A 25363-nucleotide genomic window follows, 5' to 3' on the forward strand; every position below is an offset into this window, starting at 1 on the left:
GAATCCCAGGAACATTCTGGGTGTGTTTTAATAGTGACTTCCTAAAAAGGCCAGTTTTCTGTAGGTATGCTCTCCGTGAGCTAATGTGTTCTTAAGAGTGGTCTTTAGAATTGGTAGGAGACAGAGTGGGGGAAGAGAATAAGGGTTTGAGGCTTCTGTACAAGAGGAAGGACCTAGAATCACACAGGAAAGTCCTCATTCTTCCGGAGCTGGCTATGGCACACCCTCTGGGTGGCACACCCCTCTCCGGAGTCCAACACAGCCCACAAACTCCTGGGAGGAAAGCCAGGGCCCGAGTCTTTCTTTTAGGAGTGGATGCAGTCTTACGTGTGTCAGCTACCTAGTGAAGAAACCCTGACATCTCAGAATTTTGTGCCTGGCAATGACCTGGGAACCGACTGAGCTCATGGACCCTCATCACGTGGTCGAACACAACCAAGGTCTGACTGTCCATTTGGGGAACTCGGTCTGTGTGCTGTCAGACATGGACCATGTTGTTAAAGATGGGGAGCGATGCGGGGACTTTTCAATTGGTAACAATTGTTCTACGCTTATTATATGCTAACATGTTAACACCTAATCAGTTTATGTGCATAACATGTTTGTACAAAATGCATATCTTACATATCAACATATTTATAGAAACCATTAATATAATAGGATTTAAAAATGGATGTCACTGTTTTGTGTTAGGAGTGGAGCTACATTAAATCAAATTAAATTTCGGTAGGTCGGTCTGTCGGAGCACTTTACAAGGAGTCTCAGTGACCGTAGGGAATCCCTGTGATTTTTCTGCTCATGTGCTCTTTGGCTTTCATCCTCCACTTCCATGGCAGTGCCTGTGTTAACAGCTTTGAGATGAATGCTTTCTTCCTCCTTATGATGTGGTTTTTGTCTCCTTGGGTAGGGCAGGCTGGGAACTTTGTTTAGATTTGGATTCAGTCCCTAGAATGCATCGCCTACAGTTGTGTCTGATGGCAAAGTCTGTTCCCTGGTGAGGCTGGCTTCAGGAGTGGTCCCCTGCATCCTGTTCTGCTCCCCAGAGATCAGCAGTCAACACCACAGCCTCACAGGTAGCCCGGCACAATCCTGCCAGCTGTTCCATTGAAACCCGCAGACTGTGTGGATTCATGCTGTTCCTTTTGATATCAGACCCCGTCAGATAAGCGATTGTAACTTATTTTGGTTTCTGGAGAGTCAGCTGGTCGGTCCTTCCATGTAAGGCAGATTAGGCTTTTAACCCTCCCGCCTTCACTTCCGAGCGCCTGTTCTCAGTTTACCAGGGCCTGCAGTGAGCTCAGGTTTGCTTTCTTACCCAGGACAGGTAGAGCTGGGAGCCTAGGTACGCTACACTTCACATGTTCACACTTGTGGAGAGGTACAAAGGAATTGGAGCTTGGCACACTCAGTTACTGATGAATAATTCATGGTGGCTTCTTGGGTCGTAACATTTTCTCCTGTAAAGGAACATTATTTTGAAAGGCAATGCTGATTGAAAAATCTGGAAGTGTGCTTTTGTGTTTATTGATCTGCCTTGGTCATTCACCGGGAAGACAAAAGTTGACAAACGTCAGGATAATAAAATTTAAAGCTGACCATGGCCCCCGTGTGGGCAATAAGCCAAGAACTCTGCCCCGCCTTCTTCCTCCCCTGTTCTTGCTAAAGTGTAACGTCACCTGATGTTGACAAAAAGCCTCTACGTTTTTGGACACTCTCGGGGCTCTCCTGGAAGATAGACTCTGAATTGTAATGATAGCGTTCTGCGTATTAATTAGTATTAATGTGTTACTGATATTTACAGTTGGAAACTATGATTTGATGGCTTTTCCTAACTGAAAGGGGTTTTAGAGATAAAATCAAAATATCTAAAGATGTCTGTATGTCTCTACTTGAATAAATTTGAAATCCTGTTTTCCTTACACTGTAAATAGAGTAGATTTTAGTTTTGATTTCCAGGAAAGATAGGGCAAGTTTGGGGAAATCTTACATGACAGAGAGATTATAAGTAAACAGAGTAAGTCGTGTATCAGGTTATATATATACATATATATATATATTTTTTCTAAGTAAGCCAAGTGGAAACACAAGAAATTTCGTTTCTCCGTTTTTAACTACTATCCTCTTTTCGACTCCATGGAGTATTTTTAAGGTATTTGGAATCTTTCCACATGCAGCCAGCTGGAACCACAGAAAATGCATACCTGGAACACTCAACAGTTGACTTGACTCTCAGTCTTAATTAAATTGGAATTTCGCAAATTACTCTGAGGTTTTAAAATAGGTACACCTGATGTTTGAAACATAAGGGGTTTACTCTGCATTGTTTTAAAAGTACTCTCCATGGGGAATATTGACAATATAGTTTAATTACTTTTTTTAATCGAAGGATATTTTGAAAGGATGTATAATGAATAAGTTTGACAGTGTTTAAATTGGTCTCTGATTCTTGTAGCTGAGTCCATGATGCTTTAAAACAAGAATGCTTTCACTGGCTCATGTATCCCTCGTTAATAAGAGTCCATCCTCCTGTCCTTTATCTCCTGGGACACCATGAGGGCATTAGCTAGTTAGGTGACTGTTGATATAAGACTTTGATATAAGGATATACTAGCATCTGCTCTAAAGGGTATACTGAGAGCTAATGTTTGCATACAATTAATAGTAACTTAGGCATCTGAGATATCCAGCCTTCTAGTCCTTTATATTAAAATCTAACTGCTGAGATGTACTTCTCCATCATTAATATACTTTAAAGGTTGGAGTGATGGTTAGGATATTAATTCAGAATATTGGAATTTAGCAAGACTTATGTCTAAAAAACATTCATTTCCAAAAAAGAAAAAATGCAACATGCTGATGATTAACACTCCTTTTAGGTTTCGTGTGAGAGGACAGAATGCTGGGCAGGTTTTTCTGCTTTAACAGGCAAGCACAGCTGCCATTGCAAATGAGCTCTCCTAAGGTCAGAGACCAGTAGGTCAATTAGAACATGACATTTCCAGGGACATGCCCGAGCAGTGAGAGCAGACCCCAGGAGCACTGAACATTGGGTTTGCAGAAAACAGTTAAGGATAGCTTGGGCCTTGAGAGTGCCAGTTTGCTTCTCCCCTGCCCCATGGTCCATGTTCACAGACTCCCCAGGCTTGTAACCACACCAGGGGACCTTGAAGATCTTAACAGAACAAAACTCCCCAGGCTTGGTGTTACTCTCCTTTATGATGGGGTGGGAACCATACCTCATGCTGACGTGTGAATTGAAGTGATTTAGAGAGTTAGAAGGTGACGAGGGATACACAGTGCTCTTGGGAAAAGGCCGCCATGTTTGCGTAGTGGTATTATTTTGTGGGAAGCACATCTCTATGGACTATTTTCAAATGGTTTAAATTGTCTGTGCTCCCGTTTTTTCATCTGTAAGATGTTTCTAGCTATATGAACATTCAGGGGCACAGACAGCTTCATGAATTTAATTAGCCATTTACTTTTGAGGCTCTTGGCCTCACCCATAGCTTTATTTATTTACTTACATATTTATTTGTTTACCTTTACAGGCACTCTCACTGTAATAGTCTGTCTCTAATTGGGAGCTTCCTCAGGGAGGGTGTGCTCCTGTGTCAGAGCCCTGCCTGGATTTGGCATGGGAGCAGCTCATTAACGTTCTGTTTGTTATCATTAATTGACTAAGTATCTTTCAGTAGGCGGCAGGCACTGAGCTAGATACTGTTCAGCATAAATCTCTGTCATTTAGAATCTATAGTCTTGGAAGGATCACTGGCATGTGTGTGCCAAAGATGTGCTGGGCAACTAACCAACACGAAAATTAGTAAGTTCCTGGGCAGGGTGAAGAATGGAAGTATTGGAATATAAGGTGTGAGAGGATGTAGTCACCTGTGGGGGATGGAATGCTGGCTAGGGAAGGCCTGGGGGTGCCTTGGGATATAACTGACCCCACAGACTTCTAGAGGCACAATCTGACCACAGGTCACTTCTCACCACGGCTCCAACATGGGGGCAAAGTGCCTCTGGGCCTCAGGTACCATCTCTGCTCCTTCCTCATTGCCAGAGACACCAGGGATTGGGGATTTATTTTCCCCTTGCTAAAATGACTATTTGGTGAACTTCCAAGTTCTGTTTTCTAATATAAATGTATAATTATGGACTTGCAGAAGGAAAGTATGTTCCTTTTGGACACAATGTTAAATAAGCTCGTGAGAGGTTTCATTCATCTCTAGGCTTAGATACCTACTACTAGCTGTGGAATGTTGAGCAAGTGCCTTAGTTTCTCCAAGCCTCAGTTACCACATCTATAAAATGGAGCTAATAGTAGTACCTGCTTAATAAAATTGTGAGGATTAAATGAGGGTGTGTATAAACCCCAGGGCACAGTGCCTCGTAGTAGTAATGAACAGGTTATATAATTAGCAATTATAGTTCCACATGAGAAATCCAGATGCTTCCAAATTATTTATATTGTTGCATAGTGCTTTGGAATCCAAGGCCTTGGTTCTAGTTTGGTTATTTTATTGTAATGTGTGTGTTTTATTTATTTTTAATTATACAAATCATAGAAGAATAAACTTTTGTTGTAAGAATTTCAAACAGCATATGAAAGGCAGAAAGCTTCACTGGACCGCCATCCAAACCTGGGGGTAATTACTCTTGGTTTCATGTATTCATTTTATTTTCATCAGTGTAATGCGTGCTCCTCGTTTTAAAGGTCAAATAGTGTCTTCTCCCATGAATGGAGACAAAGGAATGAGAGCCAAGGAGTCTAGAGTTTTCCTGGCCTGATTTCTATGATGGCTGAAACTGTGGCATTTCTGTTACAGAATGTGGCTTTTCTAAGTGAGACTTTCTACCTTTTTATTTCTTACGGCTGAATAAACTTGCAATCAATTAAAGGTTTAAAATATTTATGACTTGACCTGTTTGGAAGAGATAATTAATAGTACTCGAGAGAAGTCTGGTAATCCCCTAAAACAAGAGTCAACAAACTTTTTCTATAAAGAGCCAAGGGTAACATTTTAGGTTTTACTAAATATGAGACCATGTTATTACTGCTCCTGTTTCTCCCTTTCTCTTTTCCTCCCTCCCCCCACTTTCTCTCCAATCCTTTAAAAAGGAAGGAAAAAATGAAATAGGACCATTTGTGACAACATGGATGGATCTTGAGATTATAATGCTAAGCGAAATAAGTCAGACAGAAATAGTAGAGAACCACATGATTTCACTGATATGTGGTATATAAACCGAAAACAACAAAAGAACAAGACAAGCAACTGAAAGAACAAAAACTCATAGATATAGACAATAGTTTAGGGGTTACCAGAGGTTGAGGGGGGCTCTAGAAGAGGGCAAACAGGTTCTAATATATGGTGATGGAAAGAGAACTGACTCTGGGTGGTGAACACACAATGTGAGATATAGATAATGTATTACAGAATCATACACTTGAAATCTATGTAACTTTACTAACAATTGTCTCCCCAATAAACTTTAATTTAAAGAAAAAATAAATAAAAAGGAAGGAAGGAAATCAATGAATCAATCAATCAATCACGACTAACCTTAGCTTGGAGTAAGACAGAAATGGTCTGTGGACCATAGTTTGCTGACTCCTGCCCTAGAATTGTAGAGGAGCAATGAGTATGGAATGAATAGTCACATAAAAATGATTCAATTGCTTGAGATCACTGATAATTCCCTTTTCCTGGCTTAATCATCCACCAGTGTGTAGGTGCCATGAAGGAAGAAACTATCTAACCGTTCATCACTGTATGTCAACATTGTTCTAGTACTGTGCCTGACACATAGTTGACTTTATTAAATGAAAAAGTCAAATGTTATTGTAAGGCTCAGTTAGATAATAGGCACTCCCTTGACCCCTCCCTCCCTGTTTTTAGTGCAGCTCTTTGTTCATTTATTTCAATGGTTTCTTGTGATACATGCATGACACATGATTTTTAAAGGTATAGCGTGCCATTTTTAGACTTTGCATTTTAGAGATTATCTATTGTGAAGAATGTTGAAGAGTTACATCCTAAGCTTTCTTTGTAGTAATTCAATAGATAATGTCTATAATGAGATTTAAAAAAAATGTCAAGAGATGGCCATGTAGGCATCTTATTTAGAGAGATGGAGTTTAGCATCAGAATAAACAGCTAAAAGGAGTTGAAAGAGGTGGCCTCCTCTTTGGTAGAGGAGGCCATCTCCACATACAAGGAGAGGGACCAGAGATCCTCCAGGTTGGCACAGCACCTCATGTCATCTTCAGCTGGTGATGGTCAGTGAGGGTTAGTCTCCTGGCAGGGAGAAGAAAGGGCGGGGAAGTGGAGGCTTCCCTCTTTCCCATCTTCCTGTTCACCATCTCATCCTTTATCCCTCACTTCAGCAGTACCTGGTACCTCCTACATCTGGCCTTTCCCTACATCCCACAGGTTGACATCTTCTCTTCAGGTTATGGTTAAGCTTTTTCTTCTTTGCTTTTGTCATTCATTCACTTTCTAGCTTCCAAAATTCTGTTGACATCTTTTGCTTTGTTTGAGGTTTTGTGAAGGCACAGAGATAAACACATGTTCACAGCACCATGTTTCACCAGAAGCTCAAAGTTTCTGTAGGTTTTGGCACTTAGTTACTGTCTTATACTCTATCTCCTATTTTATTTCATCTCCTACAATAGAATAATAAATTCACTGATAGTAGAAGCTATGATTTTTATATCTTTCAGAGATCTCAGTAATGAGCACATGGTGGATGCTCACTAAATTCTTACTGATCACTTGATTTCTTCTGATATTTGGCTGACAGAGGACATTTATGTACATTACCTTAAAGGGTATAGTCCCATAAAAACTATGTCACTAAAAATATGTTGCAACTTTTTATTGTCCCCTTTTATATTCCAAGGATATAAAGTGGTGTTTATATCCTGTAACACCTTAGTGGTGTTTCCAGACAAGGTACTCTTGTATGAACTAGGTATTGCTGCTTCATGAACCTTTCAAAGTTTTGAAGCTTAAAACAACAATCATTTTTCATGAGTTCTGCAGGGTTTTCTGGAAGTCGGCTGCTTTAGGCTGAATGGTGGGCCGTTTGATGGGCTTATTCAGGTTTGGGGATCACTCTGTTCCCCACATCTCTCATCCTCCTCTTGGGACCATCAGGTATCCCAGCCATGTCCTCATTACGGTGAAATGAAGCAGAAGGACAAGAGAGCAAGCAGAAACACTCATGATCTCTCGAGCCCTAAACTCAGAACTACCACACTGTCACTTCCTGCTTAGTGTATAGACCCAAGCAAATCACATTATCAAGCCCAGTCTCAAAGTGAGAGGGTGTTGTAAGGTCACATGGCAAAGGGCTCAGGTACAAGGACAGGTGATAAGTTAGGGCCACCGATGCAATCTGCCATAGCTTCTATGCCGTGGGAGTAGCAGCAGCATGAATGAACGATTATTGAAATTCACTGAAATAAAAGTCTTATGTCCAGTCAACCTGACATTTTTCATTTTTGATTAAAAAACTGAAAGACAATTCTGACCCTCAGGGACCTCAATAATCATACTTGAGGAAGCGATGAAACCAATGAATACGAAGCGTATAGAGGAAAAAAACTACAAAATAGAAGATTTGAATACTTTGTGTGACTAGCCGAAAGCAAGCTTTTTTTCTATAAAGAACAAGATAGTAAATATTTTAGCTTTTGTGAACCAAATGGTATCTGTTGCACCTATTCAACTGTGATTGTAGCACAAAAGCAGCTATAGAAAATACATAATTGAATGGATATGACTGTGTTCCATTAAAACTTATTTATAAAACCAGACAGCAGGCATTAGTTTACAAACCACTGGCCTAAACTATTGAAAGAAATAAAAAAGAGTCAACTATGGAAGACTTTTTGAAAAAGGAACAATGGTTTCAAAGGCAAGGAAGATTAGTTTAGCTTACCAAGATATGTTTTAGAGATGAAATCAGAAAAAAACTGTATGATCACTCAATAGATAAATTTTCCAACAGGTTAACATGGTTCAGTAAGAATGAAAACTCATTGCTCTTCAAAAGTAGTACTTGCTACAAATTATTTCTGCTTGTGAAAAGCCTGTTTGAAAACATATTTACTAAGAATATTAATGTTTTTGCTTAGCTGGGGAATGAGGAAAAAAAGGCTTGGAAATATAATGAAAGAAATACCTAATTAAAATTATTTGCTTTTCTGCCACTTAAAAATTTTTATTTAACTGACGTGATCTGGATTTGTGTAAAGGAACTAAAGGGATTAGTAGGAATGATTTATTTTTAATGAATAAGAAACAATATGCAGGGTTCAAGTGGGTATTTTTCCACCTCAGTTGTATTTCACTTAGATTTTACCTAGCGATCTTCAGGTTTTTCTTCAAATTTGAAAACAGAAAGAAACTCAAAATACTGTTAGAAACCAAAGCATTTTTTTTGCTCAAAATCTTTACTAACTGTTAATTACAGTCAGTATGTCATCAGGAACCTGCCCATCGACAGATTTCTGCTGATTTAATCCAGATACTGAAGAATTTAGAGTGTAGCTTTAGGAAAAAAGGAAAGGAGAAATGTCCCTTGGATAAGAGTCTCAATTCTATCAAAAGTTTCTTAAAGCTTCATATTTTTCTCAGGGTTTTTTTCTTGGTTTTTCTCTCCTGGTAGAGATGTCAAAATACACACAAAAAAAGGGGGTCTGAAAAGTATTGTTTTATTTCCCTCATTTCACTATCCTTTACCGAGCTCCTGCTTTGCACCTGTCACTGTGCTAGAACCTGAAGATACAACAGGAAAAAGACAGCTATGCTTCTTCTCTTTGTGGCACGCAGGGGCCCTCAACCACTGTAGCCAATAGACTACAGTGTTTCAGTGTGCCAGAGGGAGTCTCCCAGAGGGAGGGAACCAGTGTGCTTGGAAGGAAGAGGATTTTCCCCAAGGTAACTAAACTCCCTCCTGATTTTACGTACATATAATTAAAACAAAACTGCACCATGAAAGGACTTAGAATTCTCCATTCCTAGTGACTATACCTGAGGTTAGCAATAAAATTAAAAGGAATTCTTGGGAGGTGTTACAAACACAATAATTTGAAAGCCCCTGAGTTTTGTGGACAAACGCCATTTCCCAGGTAGCATAATCACATAAATCCACTCCCCCTGATTACTTTACATTTTCTTTTTATTTGTGACGTACCATATGTTTTCTTTTTTCCTTGGGAAGTTCTCCTCCCTCTATTTCAGTTCATTTCCTTTCTTACTGTTATGTGTGGAGTTGTGTGCCTGCAAAAGATGCTGTGGTCCTAACCCTCAGTGCCTGTGAATGTCACCGTATCTTGATGTAGGGTCTTTGCTGATGACCAAGTTAAGACGAGCTCATTAGCGTGGGCCCTAATACAACATGAATGGTGGAAAAGGGGAAGTTTGGACACAGAGACAGACACACACAGAGGGGAAATGATGTGAACACTCAGGGAGAGAACCAGCTATACAAGCCAAGGAACACCTGACACTACCAGAGGCGAGGAGAGAGGCCTGGAACAGATATTCCCTTTCAGCTCTCAGAAGGAACCAACCCTGCTGTCACCTTGACCTCAGACTTCCAGCCTCCACAACTGTGAGGCAATACATTTCTGTTGTTTAAGCAAACCAATTTGTGGTCCTTTGTTAAGGCAGTTCCAGGAAATGAAAACATTTATCTAATGCCTAAAGTAGTTGTAAGCATGCCAGGCGTTAATTTATGCAAATAAATGTGAAGCATAGTGGCTGTCTCATAGTATTATTTAATTACAGTGTAGGTTTCAGCCTGGGAGTCACCAACAGGGGACCATTTACCAATGATGACAGCTCTTCAGTGACTGTGGTTACCTGGGTACCTCTGGAACACAGGGAACATCTAGTTATCACCAAGCAGATAAAGAGGACTTGCCACCATCATGTGAGAGCCATGGAAAGAGCTGTGTGTTCACATAGCAAGAGGGCCCTGGGGAGGGATTAAGCCAAGAAGAATCAAGTGAGGGGTCTGCCAAGAAACTGCCTAAGCTCCAGCCTTCCAATAAACTTGCCGATGTTCTGTCTCTTTATGGAAAAGAACAGTTTACTGGCAGTCTCTGTGTGGCTCTCAGAGCATTCATATCAATTTCTGAGGTTGAAGGTTTTAACAGTTTGTTGTTTTTCTCCCTCTTTCACTTCCACAGTAACATTAAAAATAACCATAATTAAGAAAGCTACAAATTTTTGAGTGGTGATTCTGTGGCATGCGCTTATACCAAATCTTTACATGCCAGATTATTTTAGATTATCTTCTTCAGTGGTCTCAACACCTCTGGGAAGGAGACACTATTACCCATTTTACAAAGGAGAAAACAAACTGAAGCTTACAGAAGCGTCTTGCCCAATATCGGGGCAGATTCAGACCGTGAACCCAAGTCTGATTGCAAAGTTTTTCCTCTTACTGCCTTTTGGCAACGTTGACACAAAGTGGCTAACACAATGAGATTTTTATATATACGTTTAAAATACCAACTACTCAACTGATTCTTAAGGACTGAGACCAAAGGTGTATACAGAACGTACCCCATAAGGCCATGGTTTGCTAACAAGCTCATCAGCTTTACCTTTTTAATTGTTTTCCTCTGAATACACTTGCCTGAATTTTTTGCTTGTAATGCCCTTTGCAATACATTTTTAGAAACCACTCTAGGGATTTAATCTTTAATGAAAATAAAAAAGAATCCAATAAGTAATTATTAAACAGCCATAGTGGCTAGGTAACTGGGGAAACAGTGGATATGGTCCCTGCTCTTAGGGTGCTCCTTACAGGTTTGAGAGAGGACAGATGTTATACAGATAGTTGTATAATCATAACTTTGGTGTCGTGAGAAAGTATACAGTGTAATAAGAGAATTTCATCGAGGCCATCCTAGAAAGCCTCATAAAGGAGGTGACATTTAGGCTGGCACCTATTTGATAAATAGGAATGAACATGGAAGTGAGGGGAGCCATACAGACTGCCTGGCAGAGGAAAGAGTGTGTATGAAGTCCCTGACATGGGACCCAAGTTCAGCATACTCAAGGAGCTGAAAGGAGGTCACCATGATTACAGCATAATGAGTGAGGACGAAGGCTTCAAACAATAAGGTAGGGATGGCTTGGCAGTGTGTGCTGCAGTAAGAATTTGGGATTATATTGTCTAAAGTCTAAATATTGAAGGATTGATGTACAAATAATGTGGTAAAGATTTTTTAACTGAAAACACGATTGCAGGGTCAGCCCGGTGGCTCAGGTGGTTGGAGTGCCGTGCTCCTAACGTCGAGGTCGCCAATTTGATTCCCACATGGGCCAGTGAGCTGCGCCCTTACAACTAAGATTGTGAACAATGGCTCTCCCTGGAGCTGGGCTGCTGTGAGCAGCCGGAGATTGGCATGGGCTGCCGTGGGCTGCCGTGTGCTGCCATGAGTGACCGGCAACCATCATGAGTGGCAGGTAGTCATTGTGAGTGGCCGGCAGCCAGTGAGAGCTGCTGTGAGCTGCTGTAAGCAGCCGACCAATGACCAGCGACGGACTGCCTCAGCCCAGGGGAGCACAAGGCTCATAATACCAGCATGGGCCAGGGAGCTGTGTCCTACACAACTGTGTCCGGCTTAAACCGGAGTGGGGGTGGGAAGGGCAGAAGAAGGGGAAAAAAAATGATTGCAAGTAAATCTGAATGGCAGTGTGGTGTTGATGGAAAAATTTTTGAAAAATAGAAAAATGAAAGACAATAGAGTATAGAAATAGTCCCACACACATATTGTCATTTGCCTTACAACAAAGGTGCCACTGCAATTCAATGCAGAAAGGATGGACTTTTCATTAAATGGTGCTGGAGCCATTGGCTATCCATGTCGGGGGTGGGGTGGGGATGGACGGGGAATGAACCTGGATCCCTATCTCAAACTATTTACAAAAATTAATTTGAGATGGAACATAAAAGTGAAAGCAATTAAGCTTCTGGGAAAAACATAGGAGAATATCTTCATAACCATAAATGAAACAAAGATTTTTCCAAAAGAACCAAAAGAAGCACTTGCTGTTTAAAAAAAAAAAAAAGAAGTTGTTGCTAAATTGAATTTTATTAAAATTAGGAATCCATACTTCACAAATCCATACTTCTCACTGAGAAACAGTGAGGATATCACTTCACAAAGAGAATATCCCAAATCACCAATAAGCGTGTAAAAATTGTCTCACCATCATTGGTCATAATCAAAATGCAAGTTAAAACCCCAATGAGACACCATTATTATCTATTGGAATGGCTAAAATTAAGAGGACTGATAATACTAAGTTTTGGTGAGGTTGTGGAACAACTGGAATTCTCCTACGTCGCTAGTGGGGATATAAAGTAAACTAATCACTTTGGAAAAGTGTTTGGCAGTAACTTCAGAAGTTAACATACATCTACTCTACCTCAGTACAAAATATGGTCAAGAAAAGGGAGTGTGTATGTCTGCTAATGGACTTGTACAATAATAGCAGATTTATTCATAATAGCCCCACATTGGAAAAACTCCAATGTCCCCAAACAGGAGAATGGATAAATTAGTTGTGATATATTCTTTCAATGGAATATTACGCCCCCCCAAAATAAAACCAAAAACAGCAGAAACACTACTGATACAATAACATGGATAAATTGAACATGCTGACTGAAAAGAACCAAACATGGAAGAGCACATACTGTATGAATTGTCTTGAGGTTCAAAAGCTAGCAAAACTGATCCACTCTGCTCAGTCAGAATAGGGGTTACCTAGAGGGAGGGTTATGCAATACTGACTGGGTACAAAGGAACCTTCTGGGGTGTTAAGAATGTTCTAGATCTTGGAATGGCTGGATGACTCGGTTAGAGCCCGAGCTCTGAACAACAGGGTTGCCGGTTCGATTCCCACATGAGCCAGTGAGCTGTGCCCTCCACAACTAGATTGAAGACAATGAATGAGCTGCCCCCAAGTTTCCGGAGGGGCGGCCAGATGACTCAGTTGGTTAGAGCGCAAACTCTCAACAACAGGGTTTCCGGTTCAATTCACACATGGGATGGTGGGCTGCCTCCCCTGCAACTAAGATTGAAAATGGCAACTGGACTTGGAGCTGAGCTGTGCCCTCCACAACTAGATTGAAAGACAACAACTTGGAACTGATGGGCCCTGGAGAAACACACTGTTCCCCAATACTCCCCAATAAAAAAAAATTAAAACAAAGAGAGTGTTCTAGAACTTGATCTGGGAGGTGGTCACTGGTTGTACACATGTAAAAATTAACTGTGCCGTATACTCGAGATTTGTGAACTTTACTGCATGTAAGATATATTTCAATAAAAAATTTATATTAAAAATTAATGCGATAGGTTTGAATGGCACAGGTGAAAGTTTTGATAAATGAGAGTTATAAATTGCATGTGTAATATGATCTAAACTACATAAAAGATTTCATGGAAAAAAACTGAAAGAAAATATACTGAAGAATTAACAGTGGTTTCTGGATGGTAGGCTTGTGTTACTTCCATTTCTTTATAGTTTTCAGTGTTTCTCGAATTTTCTCTAACAAAATATATTACTTCAATATCAGAAAATGAAATGGAAGAAACTGTAGCTAAGAAGATATTTGATATAACTGGACCCTCAATTAGAAATCAAGCTTGAAAATTTGGGGATAAAGTAGCAATTCAGAAAGGGGCAAATTCATAGGGTTGTGAGTTAGAGAAGCCTCCATAGAGCAGTAAACACAAGAGAAGCTGGGACAGCATTTAGGGAAGGGAGTGTTTGAAGGCAGGGATGGGGGTTAGTCAGTTCACCTTATGTGACGTTTCCTTGGGCCTGTGTTCCTCAGCCTAAGTTGATCTGACTTTGTTTCCACCCGCTTCACAGATTCTGTGGTCCTTCAAGTATGTAATTGCCTTGTCTTCAACTCTAACATGACTTTTTCAAGCCATTTGTAATTTTTATTCTTAAAAAAAAACTCTTCTCATATCCTTTTATATTTTCAGGCATTACCATTTTTTACTCTGTTCTCTATTTTGAGGATGCATTCCCTGCTCCCACCTTCCCCACCCCCCGCTGTTTCTCCATATGCCAATGTGAATTTAAAAATTAATTGTGCCAAGCTATTCTCTCCTCCTGAAAAATAAATAAAAGGACACACACACACACACACACACACACACACACACACACACACACACACACACACGGAGCTCCAAAGGATCCATCTGTCCCATTGAAGACATCCACCACCCACTTCATCCTGGTACAGGATATTTTTGTTTACTTTGTCTTGAGAGCTCCTATATTGGAAGCCTTTAAAGAGTACTTTGGTTTCCATCGGAAAATAAAAAGCAAAGCATTTTGTTCTTCTGTTTTATACCGATTGCACGGCTGTGTGCAAAGAAATGCTCAAAAAATGCTGATTGAATTGCATTTGTACAGATCACTGTCCATACCACATTCAGAGTTTTCTGGGCACATTTTCACTTATGGGTGCACACTTGTAATTATGAAGTAGGTTGTGGAAGGGGTAATATTCTTTAGAATTCAATATTTTTCTGAATCTGTGCTCTGCAAACCTGTATCCTTTCAGTGAGTTTAATTACTACATTTTCAAATTTTGTTTGTTGAATTGAAGGCTCTGTGATTTGTTGTTGTTGTTTGTAACTGCTTCTTTTCTTGGCAGGGTAAGTAATAATATTATGCTGCATTACTGGAAATTTCAATCAATAAAATGTATGTGTCTTTAATTAGAATGCTAGGAAGTACTGCTGAGTTGGACCATTTAGTTAATGCAGAATGCTAAGAGGTTCAAGCATTTATGTGTGGAGGGTCAGACTGAGTACACTGAGTCTAGGTGGGAAATTTTAATGTTTTTTCCTAGATAACCTATATGAAGTATTCATTTTAAGGTCCAATGTTTATAAATATTAATGAAGCACCTCTCCTGGAACAGACACAGAAATGAGGGAGACCACCTTTGCTTTCAAGAAATTTGTGGTCCTGTGATTTGTTTTCTTTCATCCAGCATTTTCCCTGAGATCCAGAGCAGTATTTCCAGTTGACTGCTGGACCCCATGCCATGGATGTTCTGATGACATCTTCAACTTCTTATTACATCTGAAATTAGCTCCTTATCACTTCTTTCCACCCAAATCATTTTCTTTCCTATGTCTCTTGGGATAGTATTTTGGGGGACGGTGTGTTGAAGGCAGGGATCGGGGTTGGTCAGTTCACCTTGGGTCTGTGATGCTTCCTTGGGCCTGTCTTCCTCAGCCCAGTTGGTCTGACTTTGTTTCTTTCCTCTTCGTGGATTCTGTAGTCCTTCAAGGATGTAATTGAGTTTAATTACTACATGACTTGACTTATTTCTAGTCACTTAGGCACTAATCTTTGGGGTTCTAAGCACACCTCTTGTATTAGAGATCTAGTTCCACCTTATAGTAATCATCTATATCTTTTGATTCTGGCCATTTGTCCATTGGAGTCACCTCCCATAAACACTGCCCATCCTCATTGTGCCGGGGTGTATGAATCCATGCAAGAAAGGGATGGCTCAGTGGGGTACTCGGTACTTGTGGAAAGGTCTTAGAACTATCTTGCTTTGCTTATCTACTAATAACTTTGTCTTTGTCCACTTGCCCTAGGTTGTCAAAGTTATCATTTCCCTCCCCACCTCAGCCTAGGCTTGGCGCTCTCCCTTTTCCTCCTCCCCAATGCATAATTGACTTCCCCATTTCCACTTCCCTTTTTGATTCAGTATTTCCAGAGACAAATAACTCTTCCAGTGGAGTCCCTCCCCCAAGCACTGCTCCTTCTCATTTGTCACAGTCTGAAGTTGTCCCATCCCAAACACTGCCCACCCAGACAGCCCCCCCCATATCATGGCCTGCCCAAATCAATGATATGATATCAACACGGGTATGCTTTGGTACTCCACAAGTAGGTATTGCATTTGTCCTCATTTCCAAAAGTTCATGAAATGAGTGTTTACCATGAGGTAATAACACCCAGGTTATGATTTGTTGCATATTGCAGAGAAGCTATGATTTTTGCATTGGGGGAAATGTAAGAGGTAAAACTTAGTGGGGAAACATGGATGAATCTCAGAAACATGCTGACCAAAGAAGCTACAGGCAAAAGGGTACATACTCGATATTTCTATCTATATGAAGTTCTAGAATGTGCAAAAATGGTGATAGAAATCAGAACAGTGGTTGCCTCTGGTGTTGGGGTGGGGATTGACTGGAAAGGAATACAGGGGAACTTTCCGAGGTGATGGAAGTGTCCTATATCTTGATAAAGAGATGTGGGTTACATGGGCGAATGCATTTGTCAAATTGTTAACTTAAGAGCTGTGCTTTTCAATGTATGGAAACTATACCTTAATTTCATGAAAGAGACAAAATTAAGGGAAAAAAACTGCAGAGTAATATGTATAATAGTATCCTACTAGTGATTCAAGATAAAAGATCATATAATGTAGGTATAAACAAAATAAAACAATGGAGGATGGACGTGGTCTTGTACTTGTGGCAAGGAAAAGAAAGTGGTAAAATTTGCTCTGGAGGTGCTGCTAGTATACACTCAGTTGTTTGGGAAGACAGGACATTTTTTTTCAGTGGTTTACGGTAAAGGTGCCATAATTAAAATCCACTTTGACAAAAGAGAAGGTATGAATCTTTTACATGAAACCTTCCAATGCTTCTAAAAACTTTGCACCCCGCTGCCTCCAGTACCTGAAATAAATCACAACTGTTTGGTGGGTGGGGGGTGGGGGTTTCCACCACAGGTTTGAAATAACTAACCCAGGAGTCCCAGACTGGTCGTCCGCAAGCCACGGCAGGTCTGTGAACACTTTTCTTAGGTTTTCTTTTTACTTGGTGGTGGACGGTGGGGGTGGTGATGTGGGGAGGTGTTAGCTTCTTTTTATTTAATTCGTTGCAAATGTTTGAAACTTGGGAGATTTCCCATGAAAACCTGAACATCTTGGCAATACTTGGCTTGCATTCCAAAACAGCAATAATTGCCTGGATCTGAGTAGCGGCCCCTCCTGTAGGTGGGGAAGGTATTTCACACTTATCCTGCTACTCACAGGTATCACAGGACCAACCTACTATCTCAATTGTTTTAATTTCTATTTTTAGTCCTGGGAGGATTTGAATTTTCAGCCTTTGAGTTAAAATTTATAGATCCTTCCTATGTGCTAGGAACTACTAAAGGCTTTGATAGATACATCATGGAGATACTATCACCATTGATTTTACGGACAAGGTAATGAAGGTTTCATTACGTGAAGAACGCACCTCGGTTGCCCAGTAGTGAGGGCAAAACCAGGACTTGAATGACGTTTTCTTATTCCAGAGCTCAAGCATTTACCCAACACATTGTTGTTCTTTATTTTTAACCTTGGTTTCATACATTGTTTAGTACTTATCTCTGGTTAGGTGAGTTCTTGTTGGTTTCCGTATGATTTATTCTGATAGAATAATCCCTGATCTCTGAACTCTCTTGATTGTATGTCCCTAGCAGTTTAAAAAAAAAAGCATGTTTATGTATATTATTTACTGATAAATGAGGCACTTGCTATATGTTAATATTATGTACAGTCTAACGTATACACATATTTTTAAATGTTAAAGAATGTAAATATGTATACATATACATATATATGTGTGTGTGTGTGTGTATATATATATATATATATACATATATATGATCTAGAATTTTCTTTCTACACTACAATAAATTATACCCTATTTTGGCAAGATAAAATGATGCATGGACGATGATTCTGCCTGAAAGCATCTTTCATGTCAGTCTTCCAATTTTGTATCCAGTAAATTGTCCTTTCTAGATAAAGGATGCAGTAGAAAAGTCACCAGATCAGCCCAGACTGTGGAAAGACCAGAGAAAATTCTTTGTTAGGAAAAATAGTTGTCCATCCGTAGCCCATTAAAACACTGTGTTCTCAAACCTTCTACAGCCCTGAACTTCAAAGTAGTGAAAGGCGTCTTTTATTCATGTTGAAGCCTTAGATTTGCCTTTGGGGAGTTTAGATTCTCTTCAAACGTCTAATTCTGACTGTGGGTTTAGTTTCGCGGGCAGCACTATTCTCCAAGGCCAGTTGCTCAGTCTGAGATGTGGGGGCTCCGTGTGGAGTGTACCACCATCTCATCTCACAGGACCGCTGCCATGATGAACAAATATGTGGTTATAAGGGACTTGGGTGAAATCAAACTCTGAGAGAGGCTGTGAATAATGAATTAGTGTGCAGGACATTTGTGGGTACAGGCCAAGGGCTTTCCAGGGTTCTGACACTGAAGAAAGAATGGCAATGAGCAGACTGTTTGGAGGCATGTTTTGTGCTTGCTCAAAGGTAAGGCCACGTTATTTCCCTAAACAGAGTTGTTTGGTTGTATGTGGATGGATAGGTACTTCCTTCTAAGACCTTATCTGTTCCCTGACCTCCCTTCCCATCCTTATGTGTGATCTGAATACAATTTTCTTCTGGAACATCCTCTGTTTAGATTGTTCTTTTCTGCCTTACCCTAACCCTTTTATTTTTTTAGTATAAGTTTTTTTTCTCTTCAAGGTCCAGATTGAAACTGATATTCTCCATAATCCCACCAGCACCGGGCTGACTCAGTCTTTCCTTCTTCTGCACTTTCGTAATATCAGACGTGGCACTGAGAGTGTGGTGGGGGAACATGTTGACATTGACACACACCCCCTACAGACTCCCTAGAAGGCAACTATGTTTTGTGTCGTTGTTGGGAATAGAACAGGAATACATAAAATTGTCCAGGTAAGATGTGAAACACAAGCCACTTCCCATTCCGAAACACACTTTCATTCATTGAGACAGAAAATTAAGAGGTACCACTAATCATATCCAAAATCTCTGAACCAACCGTTGATTGCTGTAACTATACGCTGGGGAGGCAGTTAGCCAGTTGCACTCCAGTTAGGCATATGCGTGCCTGCGTCGCCTGCTAATTCCTGTGCTCTTGGAGGGCCCCTGTCTTATTTATCAGCAAGGCAGTTAACACCTGGCCTGTCACATTGCAGGCGCTCAGTAAATGTTTGTTCAATGAGGATCACTCTCTTAAACAAAGGATGGAGAAAAGCCTGATGCTGATTTTAATCAGGGCTCCCATTATGTTCCTTATCTACGTTACATATTTCCTGCGACTGTCAAGTACAGGGAGTTCATCTTTTTTAAGTCAGAGTTTTAAGTCCAAAGATTAATGACCTCAAGAAAAGACACTAGTGAGCAAGAAGCCCGGTATGTGGCACAGTCAGGAAATAGATTTTCTGGGTGTCTGACATTTTCTAGTAAATTGACAGTGAACATGAGGTTTGGCCAAGTGAGTCGGAGCTATGGTGTGTTGAGATAGATGAATTAGAAATACTTCAAGTTGGTCCACCGGAAACGCTTCTCTCTGCAGTTTTCCTCCGGAGGGGACCGCGGAAGGGGCTGCAGCAGGCAGGCACCACGCACCTGCTCCAGGGCAAGCACCTCTGTCAGCAGAGGTGGGAGAAGTGCTGACACTGGGGTTTCCGGGTCCAAACTCAGCTATTTATCCCACCAGCAAGGACGGCCTGTCCCTTAATGACCAACCACTGGGACAGCTTCCTATGGCTGCAGCTGGCCTGGGCCTCTCAGGCATGTGCCTGTCACTTAGTGATTTCCAGCTCAGCTCTGACCAGCAGGTGGATAATTACATCCTCTAGCTGCATATGTGGGACTAATTCTCAGACCCACTGGTATAGAATGTTTACATTTTCCTCTTCTATGAAAGCAGTTACTAGTGATGAAAGCATGTTTTGTCTTTGATGTCAGACTTTTGTCCAAATATTGGGTATTCACAGTTCACAGAGTGAAATTGAAAATGGTCACATTCTCTTTACAAAGCATTGAGCACCTAGCATAGTTAGAGTCCTGTGTGAAGGAAACAGGGTGACAAAGGCAAGAGTCTGCTCTCTATATCTTCCCAGCTAGCAGGGGAAATAAGACAGTCTCCAGGTAACCACATTACAAGGCAGGATATAGTAAATGCCATAGTAGAGCTGCCATTGGGGACAAGAAGTAAGAAATTGATTCTAATGGGAGAGATTCTGGTACCTTTGAGGGAGAAGATAACAGTTGAGTGTCATTTGAAAGCACAGGTGGATTTTCAGAGGGATCAGATGGGAGAAGCCTGAGGAATTTCAGGAAAAGAGAAAGAAGCCTGGGAAGGATGCGGATTGGGGAGTATGAGGTGTGTTCAGGACACAGAGAAGGTGTGGCAGCTGGGTGAGACCGCAGCCTGGAGTGGGGTAGGGGTTAGGGGGTTAGTCAGTAACTGTGCTTGATACAATGGAAGAGATTCGTGGAGCAGCCTTGTCTAACATATGGGGTCTGAGCCAGGGGGATATCTGTGACCCTCCCCCAGCTGATTCCATCTCTGGCTGCTTCCTTGAAGGCATTCCAAGGGTGGCTCCCATTGCCATTTGGAAATCTTGCCTACGGAGGGTATTGTCAGAGCGTAATGTGAGACCATTGCTGTCTGTTAAACTAATTATGCTTCAGTCGTCAGAGTGCCTTGGTGCTCTCAATCCTGAAAGCTCAGCAGATTTTATGTAGTATCTGAATTATTAATGGAGATGATATGGAAGAGGGGGCTTGGCTGCTTGTTCCCTTTTGAGCAGGTCTTGGGCGGGTGGCATTACGGGAAGAGAGGCAGCTGCTTGCAGAGTGATGGACGAAGCAGGCCTTTCAGAGGAAGCCTCCCCAGACAGGAGCCTGTGCCAGTATGCTCAGAAAATCACAGCCTGCTTTGGAGGGATGGGTAAGACCCCTTAAGCATTGGGCTTTGCAGAGGAGATGCCCCGGGTTGATGGTGCAGACGAAGAGAAGGACTCACTTTAAGACTTGCTGGTGGCAGGGAGCAGGTGTCGCTGCTGGAGTGGGAGAACCTCCAATGGCCCAGGCATCGTTGCCTGGGAGCCCTGTGGCGCCCCTTCCTCTGAGCCCTCCTACGAAAAAAAATTGCTGTTTCTCTGCTTAACCTGTTCTGCTCAGCAGCAAAGACCATCCTGAGTATTGTGAGGGGTTGTCCATGGGCTTGCTGACCTCTTTGTTTGCTCATTTCAATGAAAACAAAAGCCAAAACTGAAAAGCAAGTAATCCCATGGTCACTGATGAAGCCACAGGCTGTAAATTCAGATCATTTCCTTAGAAAACTAAATCCCAGAAAGATTTGCAATTTAAAGGTGGTAATTTTCTCTCTTAATATATTTGTTTTCTTAGCAAGAAGCACGAGGCTCTTACCAGATGAGTTACAGGGGTGGGTGGGGGGACATTTGTCTAAAACAAACAAAAAAAAGACCGAAATCATTACACAGAATACAATTGAAGTCAGAGTTCATTTGTGGAGAATTGCTGTGGGGATGGACCTGTGACTGCAGAATTAAGAACAGTAGTTGAGGCATCTGATGAGCACTGGGTAGCCCCCCCAAAATGCCTGGCTCTGAGGTTGGGGTTCATCCCATTATTGAGCTCCTGCAGGAGCAAAGGCAGAGTGCTCAGGGCTAGAGTCCTCTGGGGAATCCACCCACTTCCTGTTTCCTTTCAGAGTTTGTCATAGAAGAAGAGCTTGTTTGGGTGCAGTGGCACCAGCAGGATTAGGAATGTTCTATCTGATGAAATATGCAGTCCAGCAAAGCCCTGGGTGAAAGTTAACCATTTGTAATTAGCATTGGCTTTGTAGTGTGGTACATTGTGACACCTTGTTGTATAACCACACAAACTGTCACAAAAACCACTACCCTCCTTTGTAAATGCTGTGACAGTACTTTTGTGTGGGCTGTGGCAAGAGGCTGATGTTCACACAGCAGTGGAAGAAATGGGTCCACTGGTGCTTCCTTAGGGATCTTCTCCATACTGTGCTTTCATGGACAAAGAGCATTCTGTCAGGCAAATATATTGAAAAGTATATTTCAAATATATTGAAAGTATATTTCTAAGATTGGAGGCTTGGCCTCTGCTGCGTGGTTACCCTGTACGATGTGAAAGAGTTGGGTTAAGAAGCTTAGTTCATAGGTGCCTGTCTTCACTGCTGGCTTCACCCCGCAAGCACTGGGCATCTGAACCCTTAGCTCTCTCCACCACCCGAGAACGGAGTCAGCCCCTCACATCCAAATGTATTCAGATTGTCTTTAAAAGCAAACAAACTTCTGTTATCTCATCAGCCTTCTTTATGATCCGCATGTAGTGGACCCGCTATCCTGACCTTTTAGGAATATATTCATAAAATATATTAAACTTCTTATATATAATTCTTTTATTGAAGAATGTATTTATCTTTTTCTTTTACAGTCTATCAGAACACAATTGCTTCTTGGACTAAATACATGGATCTATAAACTTGTCAAAAAATTTAGGGGTGGCTGAGTGTGTTCTGCTGAGGCTACAGCTAAGCATTGTGGTAGAGTCAGGGTTACAGAATTTGTTTTAGGGGGTAATGCTTGACAAGCTTAGGGACCAAGAAGGCAGACTGTTTAGTCGTGGAATAGTAACATGTTTTCTTGTTCAGGAGATGCTAGATTTGAAGAAAATGATGATCTTATCTTTCTAAATTCTGTATGTGTTTTCAGTGTGTATCAGAGCCTGTGTTTAATGTGTCTGCATCCAGTTTTTCTATGTAAACACATACATGTGTTTCACAAACAAGCCAGGCGAACACATAAGCAGATAGAGTTCTCATGTTCTCAGTGTGCAAAGAGCAGAGCTGGAGGAAACTAGTCACAGGAAGAAGGAATTAATGGTAAAAACAGAGGTTCCCACACTACAGTGTGGGTCTGGGATGGGCCTCAGGCATCGGTATTTAAACAAGTTGATCCAGGAACTACACTTTGGGAAACATCAATAAAATATCTTCCATTGTATATGCAAAGGCACTTTGAAATAGACAAGCAAGAAGAAGGACACCTACAGAGTGTTTTTCCTGCTTTGTAAAGTGTTTTTAGAGAAAGGTATTGGAAGGATTTTTTTCTGGGGGCAATGTTGTTGGTACAGGGCTTAATTCCCAAAATTTGACAACAGAAATTTTACCATGTGACTGAGGTAGCAGACAGCTCCCATATTTCCACTCTCCCAAGCTCCACCCAAGTCTGGATGCTTCTGGGACAGAGTCTGTCCCCTCCATTCCCACTGTGCTTCCCTTTGGGCTAGAATCATTCTGGAAAATTTGGATTCTCTAGGTCTTCAACTGTGTTGCTGAATGTTGCGTTAAAGATTAGGCTAGTCACAATCGAAGTGAGGATGTCCTTGCTCTCTTTCACCTGTCTACAGCTTTTTGAAGGGACCTGATGACTGTGGTAGGAACAGTCATAGCTTAGGAGTCAGGACACCTGGCTCCACCATGGGCTCGATGTATGTGTCATCATGAGGAAGTCACTTAGCTTCTCTGAGACCTCCTTCCTCACCTTAAAGTAAAGGACTGGCGTAGACCCGTGCTTCCTGAAGGTTGGTCCTGGTCTGGGAAACTTTGAGATATGTCAGTTCCTGGGTTCCAGCCCCAAAGAATCTCGCTTGGAGGTCTGGGCCAGCGCCCCAGATTTTGTAGTTTCAAAAGCTCTGCAGAAGGTTCTTATTGCATAACGATGTTTGGGAACCAATGGACCAGATTATCTTTGAAGTCCTTTCCAGCTCTGTAATTCTATTCTGTTGAACGTATGCAAGGGTTTTAATAAAAAGAAATTGTATTCGACCATAAAAAGCCAAATGACAGGAGAAAGAGTGTGGGTTTGTGCACTCTGATTTGTGACTGTTTTGTGGTTATAGTCTATCCATATTGTGCTTAACCTTGCTGAGTGGATGTCGAGGGTAAATGCTCATGACCAGGCTTGTCTTTTGTATACCAGCATCCTAATTGCACGAGGATCCTGCTAGCTTGTAACTTTGTGAACATACACAGCTACCTACATGGTAATTCTCTTTCCATCATGTGATTCTGCTAGAGATTCTGCATTAGTAGAAAGCCCGTGAAACAACATATAATAATAGCATTAGTATTGGATTAATGGGGTGAGGCAGAAAGATTTTTACAGCACTAAGGGCAGGGGTTTCTTCTACAAAATGGAAAAGATTGTCTGCTATGGCCTGGAGCTGGATTTGTTGCTAGTTGAATCTGAAGAACTTTAATTGAGGTCTCCCCTCTGTGAGAGCTTGGAATTATTATCTTGAGTTTTTTCTGATTTGTATTTTTAGATTATGTACAATATGTGTATAGGTAGCAGATAATGTTGGATCTACGAGGCTTGTTGCAGGTGAATTCCTTTAGATATAACAGCTGTGTCCTTTCTCTTGCTCTGGATATCAATCTGATTTTTGAATATTCATTCGTGTCTCAGACTGACATCGTCTTGAGTTCCTGGTAACAGCTGTTTTTTATACATGATCATTTACGTATGTGGAGCCCTAAGCGCTTGAGGGTAATCACTTAAATACATCTTCCTTAATCTTCTTAGCTGGGCGGTGAGAAGGGAAAAAAATAAATAAGGAGCCAGAAGAGTTGTGGGGAAGCAAGCTGCTTGGGATTTTGGTGTCCGTTTCTCATTTCTCTATAATCCATGCCAAGATGCCTTCCTTCCTTGGTGTAAAGTGTCTGGGGAAATTGTGCAGCTCTGAGAAAAGCAAAGTCACCTCGTCTGAGAGAACCAGCTGTAGGGGCTCATACAGAAGGAGGCTGGTTGTCGAGGATGTGAGTGTTCCTGGGCGCCCCCATCCCGCTCACAGACGTGCCACCATCACCCATCTGTTGTATCTACATCCTGAGGTCTGCTGCGCATTCGAGCACTTGTTGAATCATTTTGATCCTCCGGGTAAGTGAAAGAGCCTACCTACCCTGGACATGGCTCTGTGTTGTGTGATTGGCGTGATAATAAAGTACTATCTGGAACCATTCTTCCATAATGTATTCTTCAAAGGAAACACTATTCTTAATATATAATTAATGGGGTGAGTGTGGGAGGAATGGAGAATGTCACATAAGTACAGCTCTGGAGCTAATTCTGAGGGTACGTTTGTCTATGATTTTATAATCTCAGTAACAGATGTGTCTCTTTCCAAACTTGGTACTAATAATTGTCAAAATAGGAGGTATGATGGAACAGAAAGATCTCCATCGATAAATGCTGTTCTTTCATGTGATAAAGGATGAGTGGAAAAGATATATTCAGGGCAGCAGATTGATGGGAGTAAAGAATGACCTAGGTAAATTCAAGTCCTAATTGTTTCACTGCCTACCGAGGGCTCATCTTGTGGGGGGCGGGGGGAGAAGAAGAAG

The 25363-nt window shown here is 41.3% G+C and overlaps 1 protein-coding gene across 8 annotated transcripts in view; it reads left to right on the top strand.

The window, feature by feature from the left end:
- Positions 1 to 25363, top strand: part of ABLIM1 (actin binding LIM protein 1) — a 270699-nt gene that overhangs the window by 63267 nt on the left and 182069 nt on the right. Inside the window, exon 1 of one of the 8 annotated variants that reach the window (XM_081074427.1) lies at positions 288 to 440. The exons of 5 other annotated variants lie outside the window; for them this stretch is intronic. In XM_081074427.1, the coding sequence (XP_080930553.1) occupies positions 383 to 440 (58 nt within the window). In that variant the 5' untranslated portion in view covers positions 288 to 382. Of the gene's footprint in view, positions 1 to 287; positions 441 to 25363 lie in introns of those variants that run through there. 2 more of the 8 variants (XM_081074443.1, XM_081074429.1) reach the window with 2 other exon arrangements.

The sequence above is a fragment of the Rhinolophus hipposideros genome (genome assembly GCF_964194185.1).
Source record: "Rhinolophus hipposideros genome assembly, chromosome: 15".
Taxonomy (NCBI): domain Eukaryota; kingdom Metazoa; phylum Chordata; class Mammalia; order Chiroptera; family Rhinolophidae; genus Rhinolophus; species Rhinolophus hipposideros.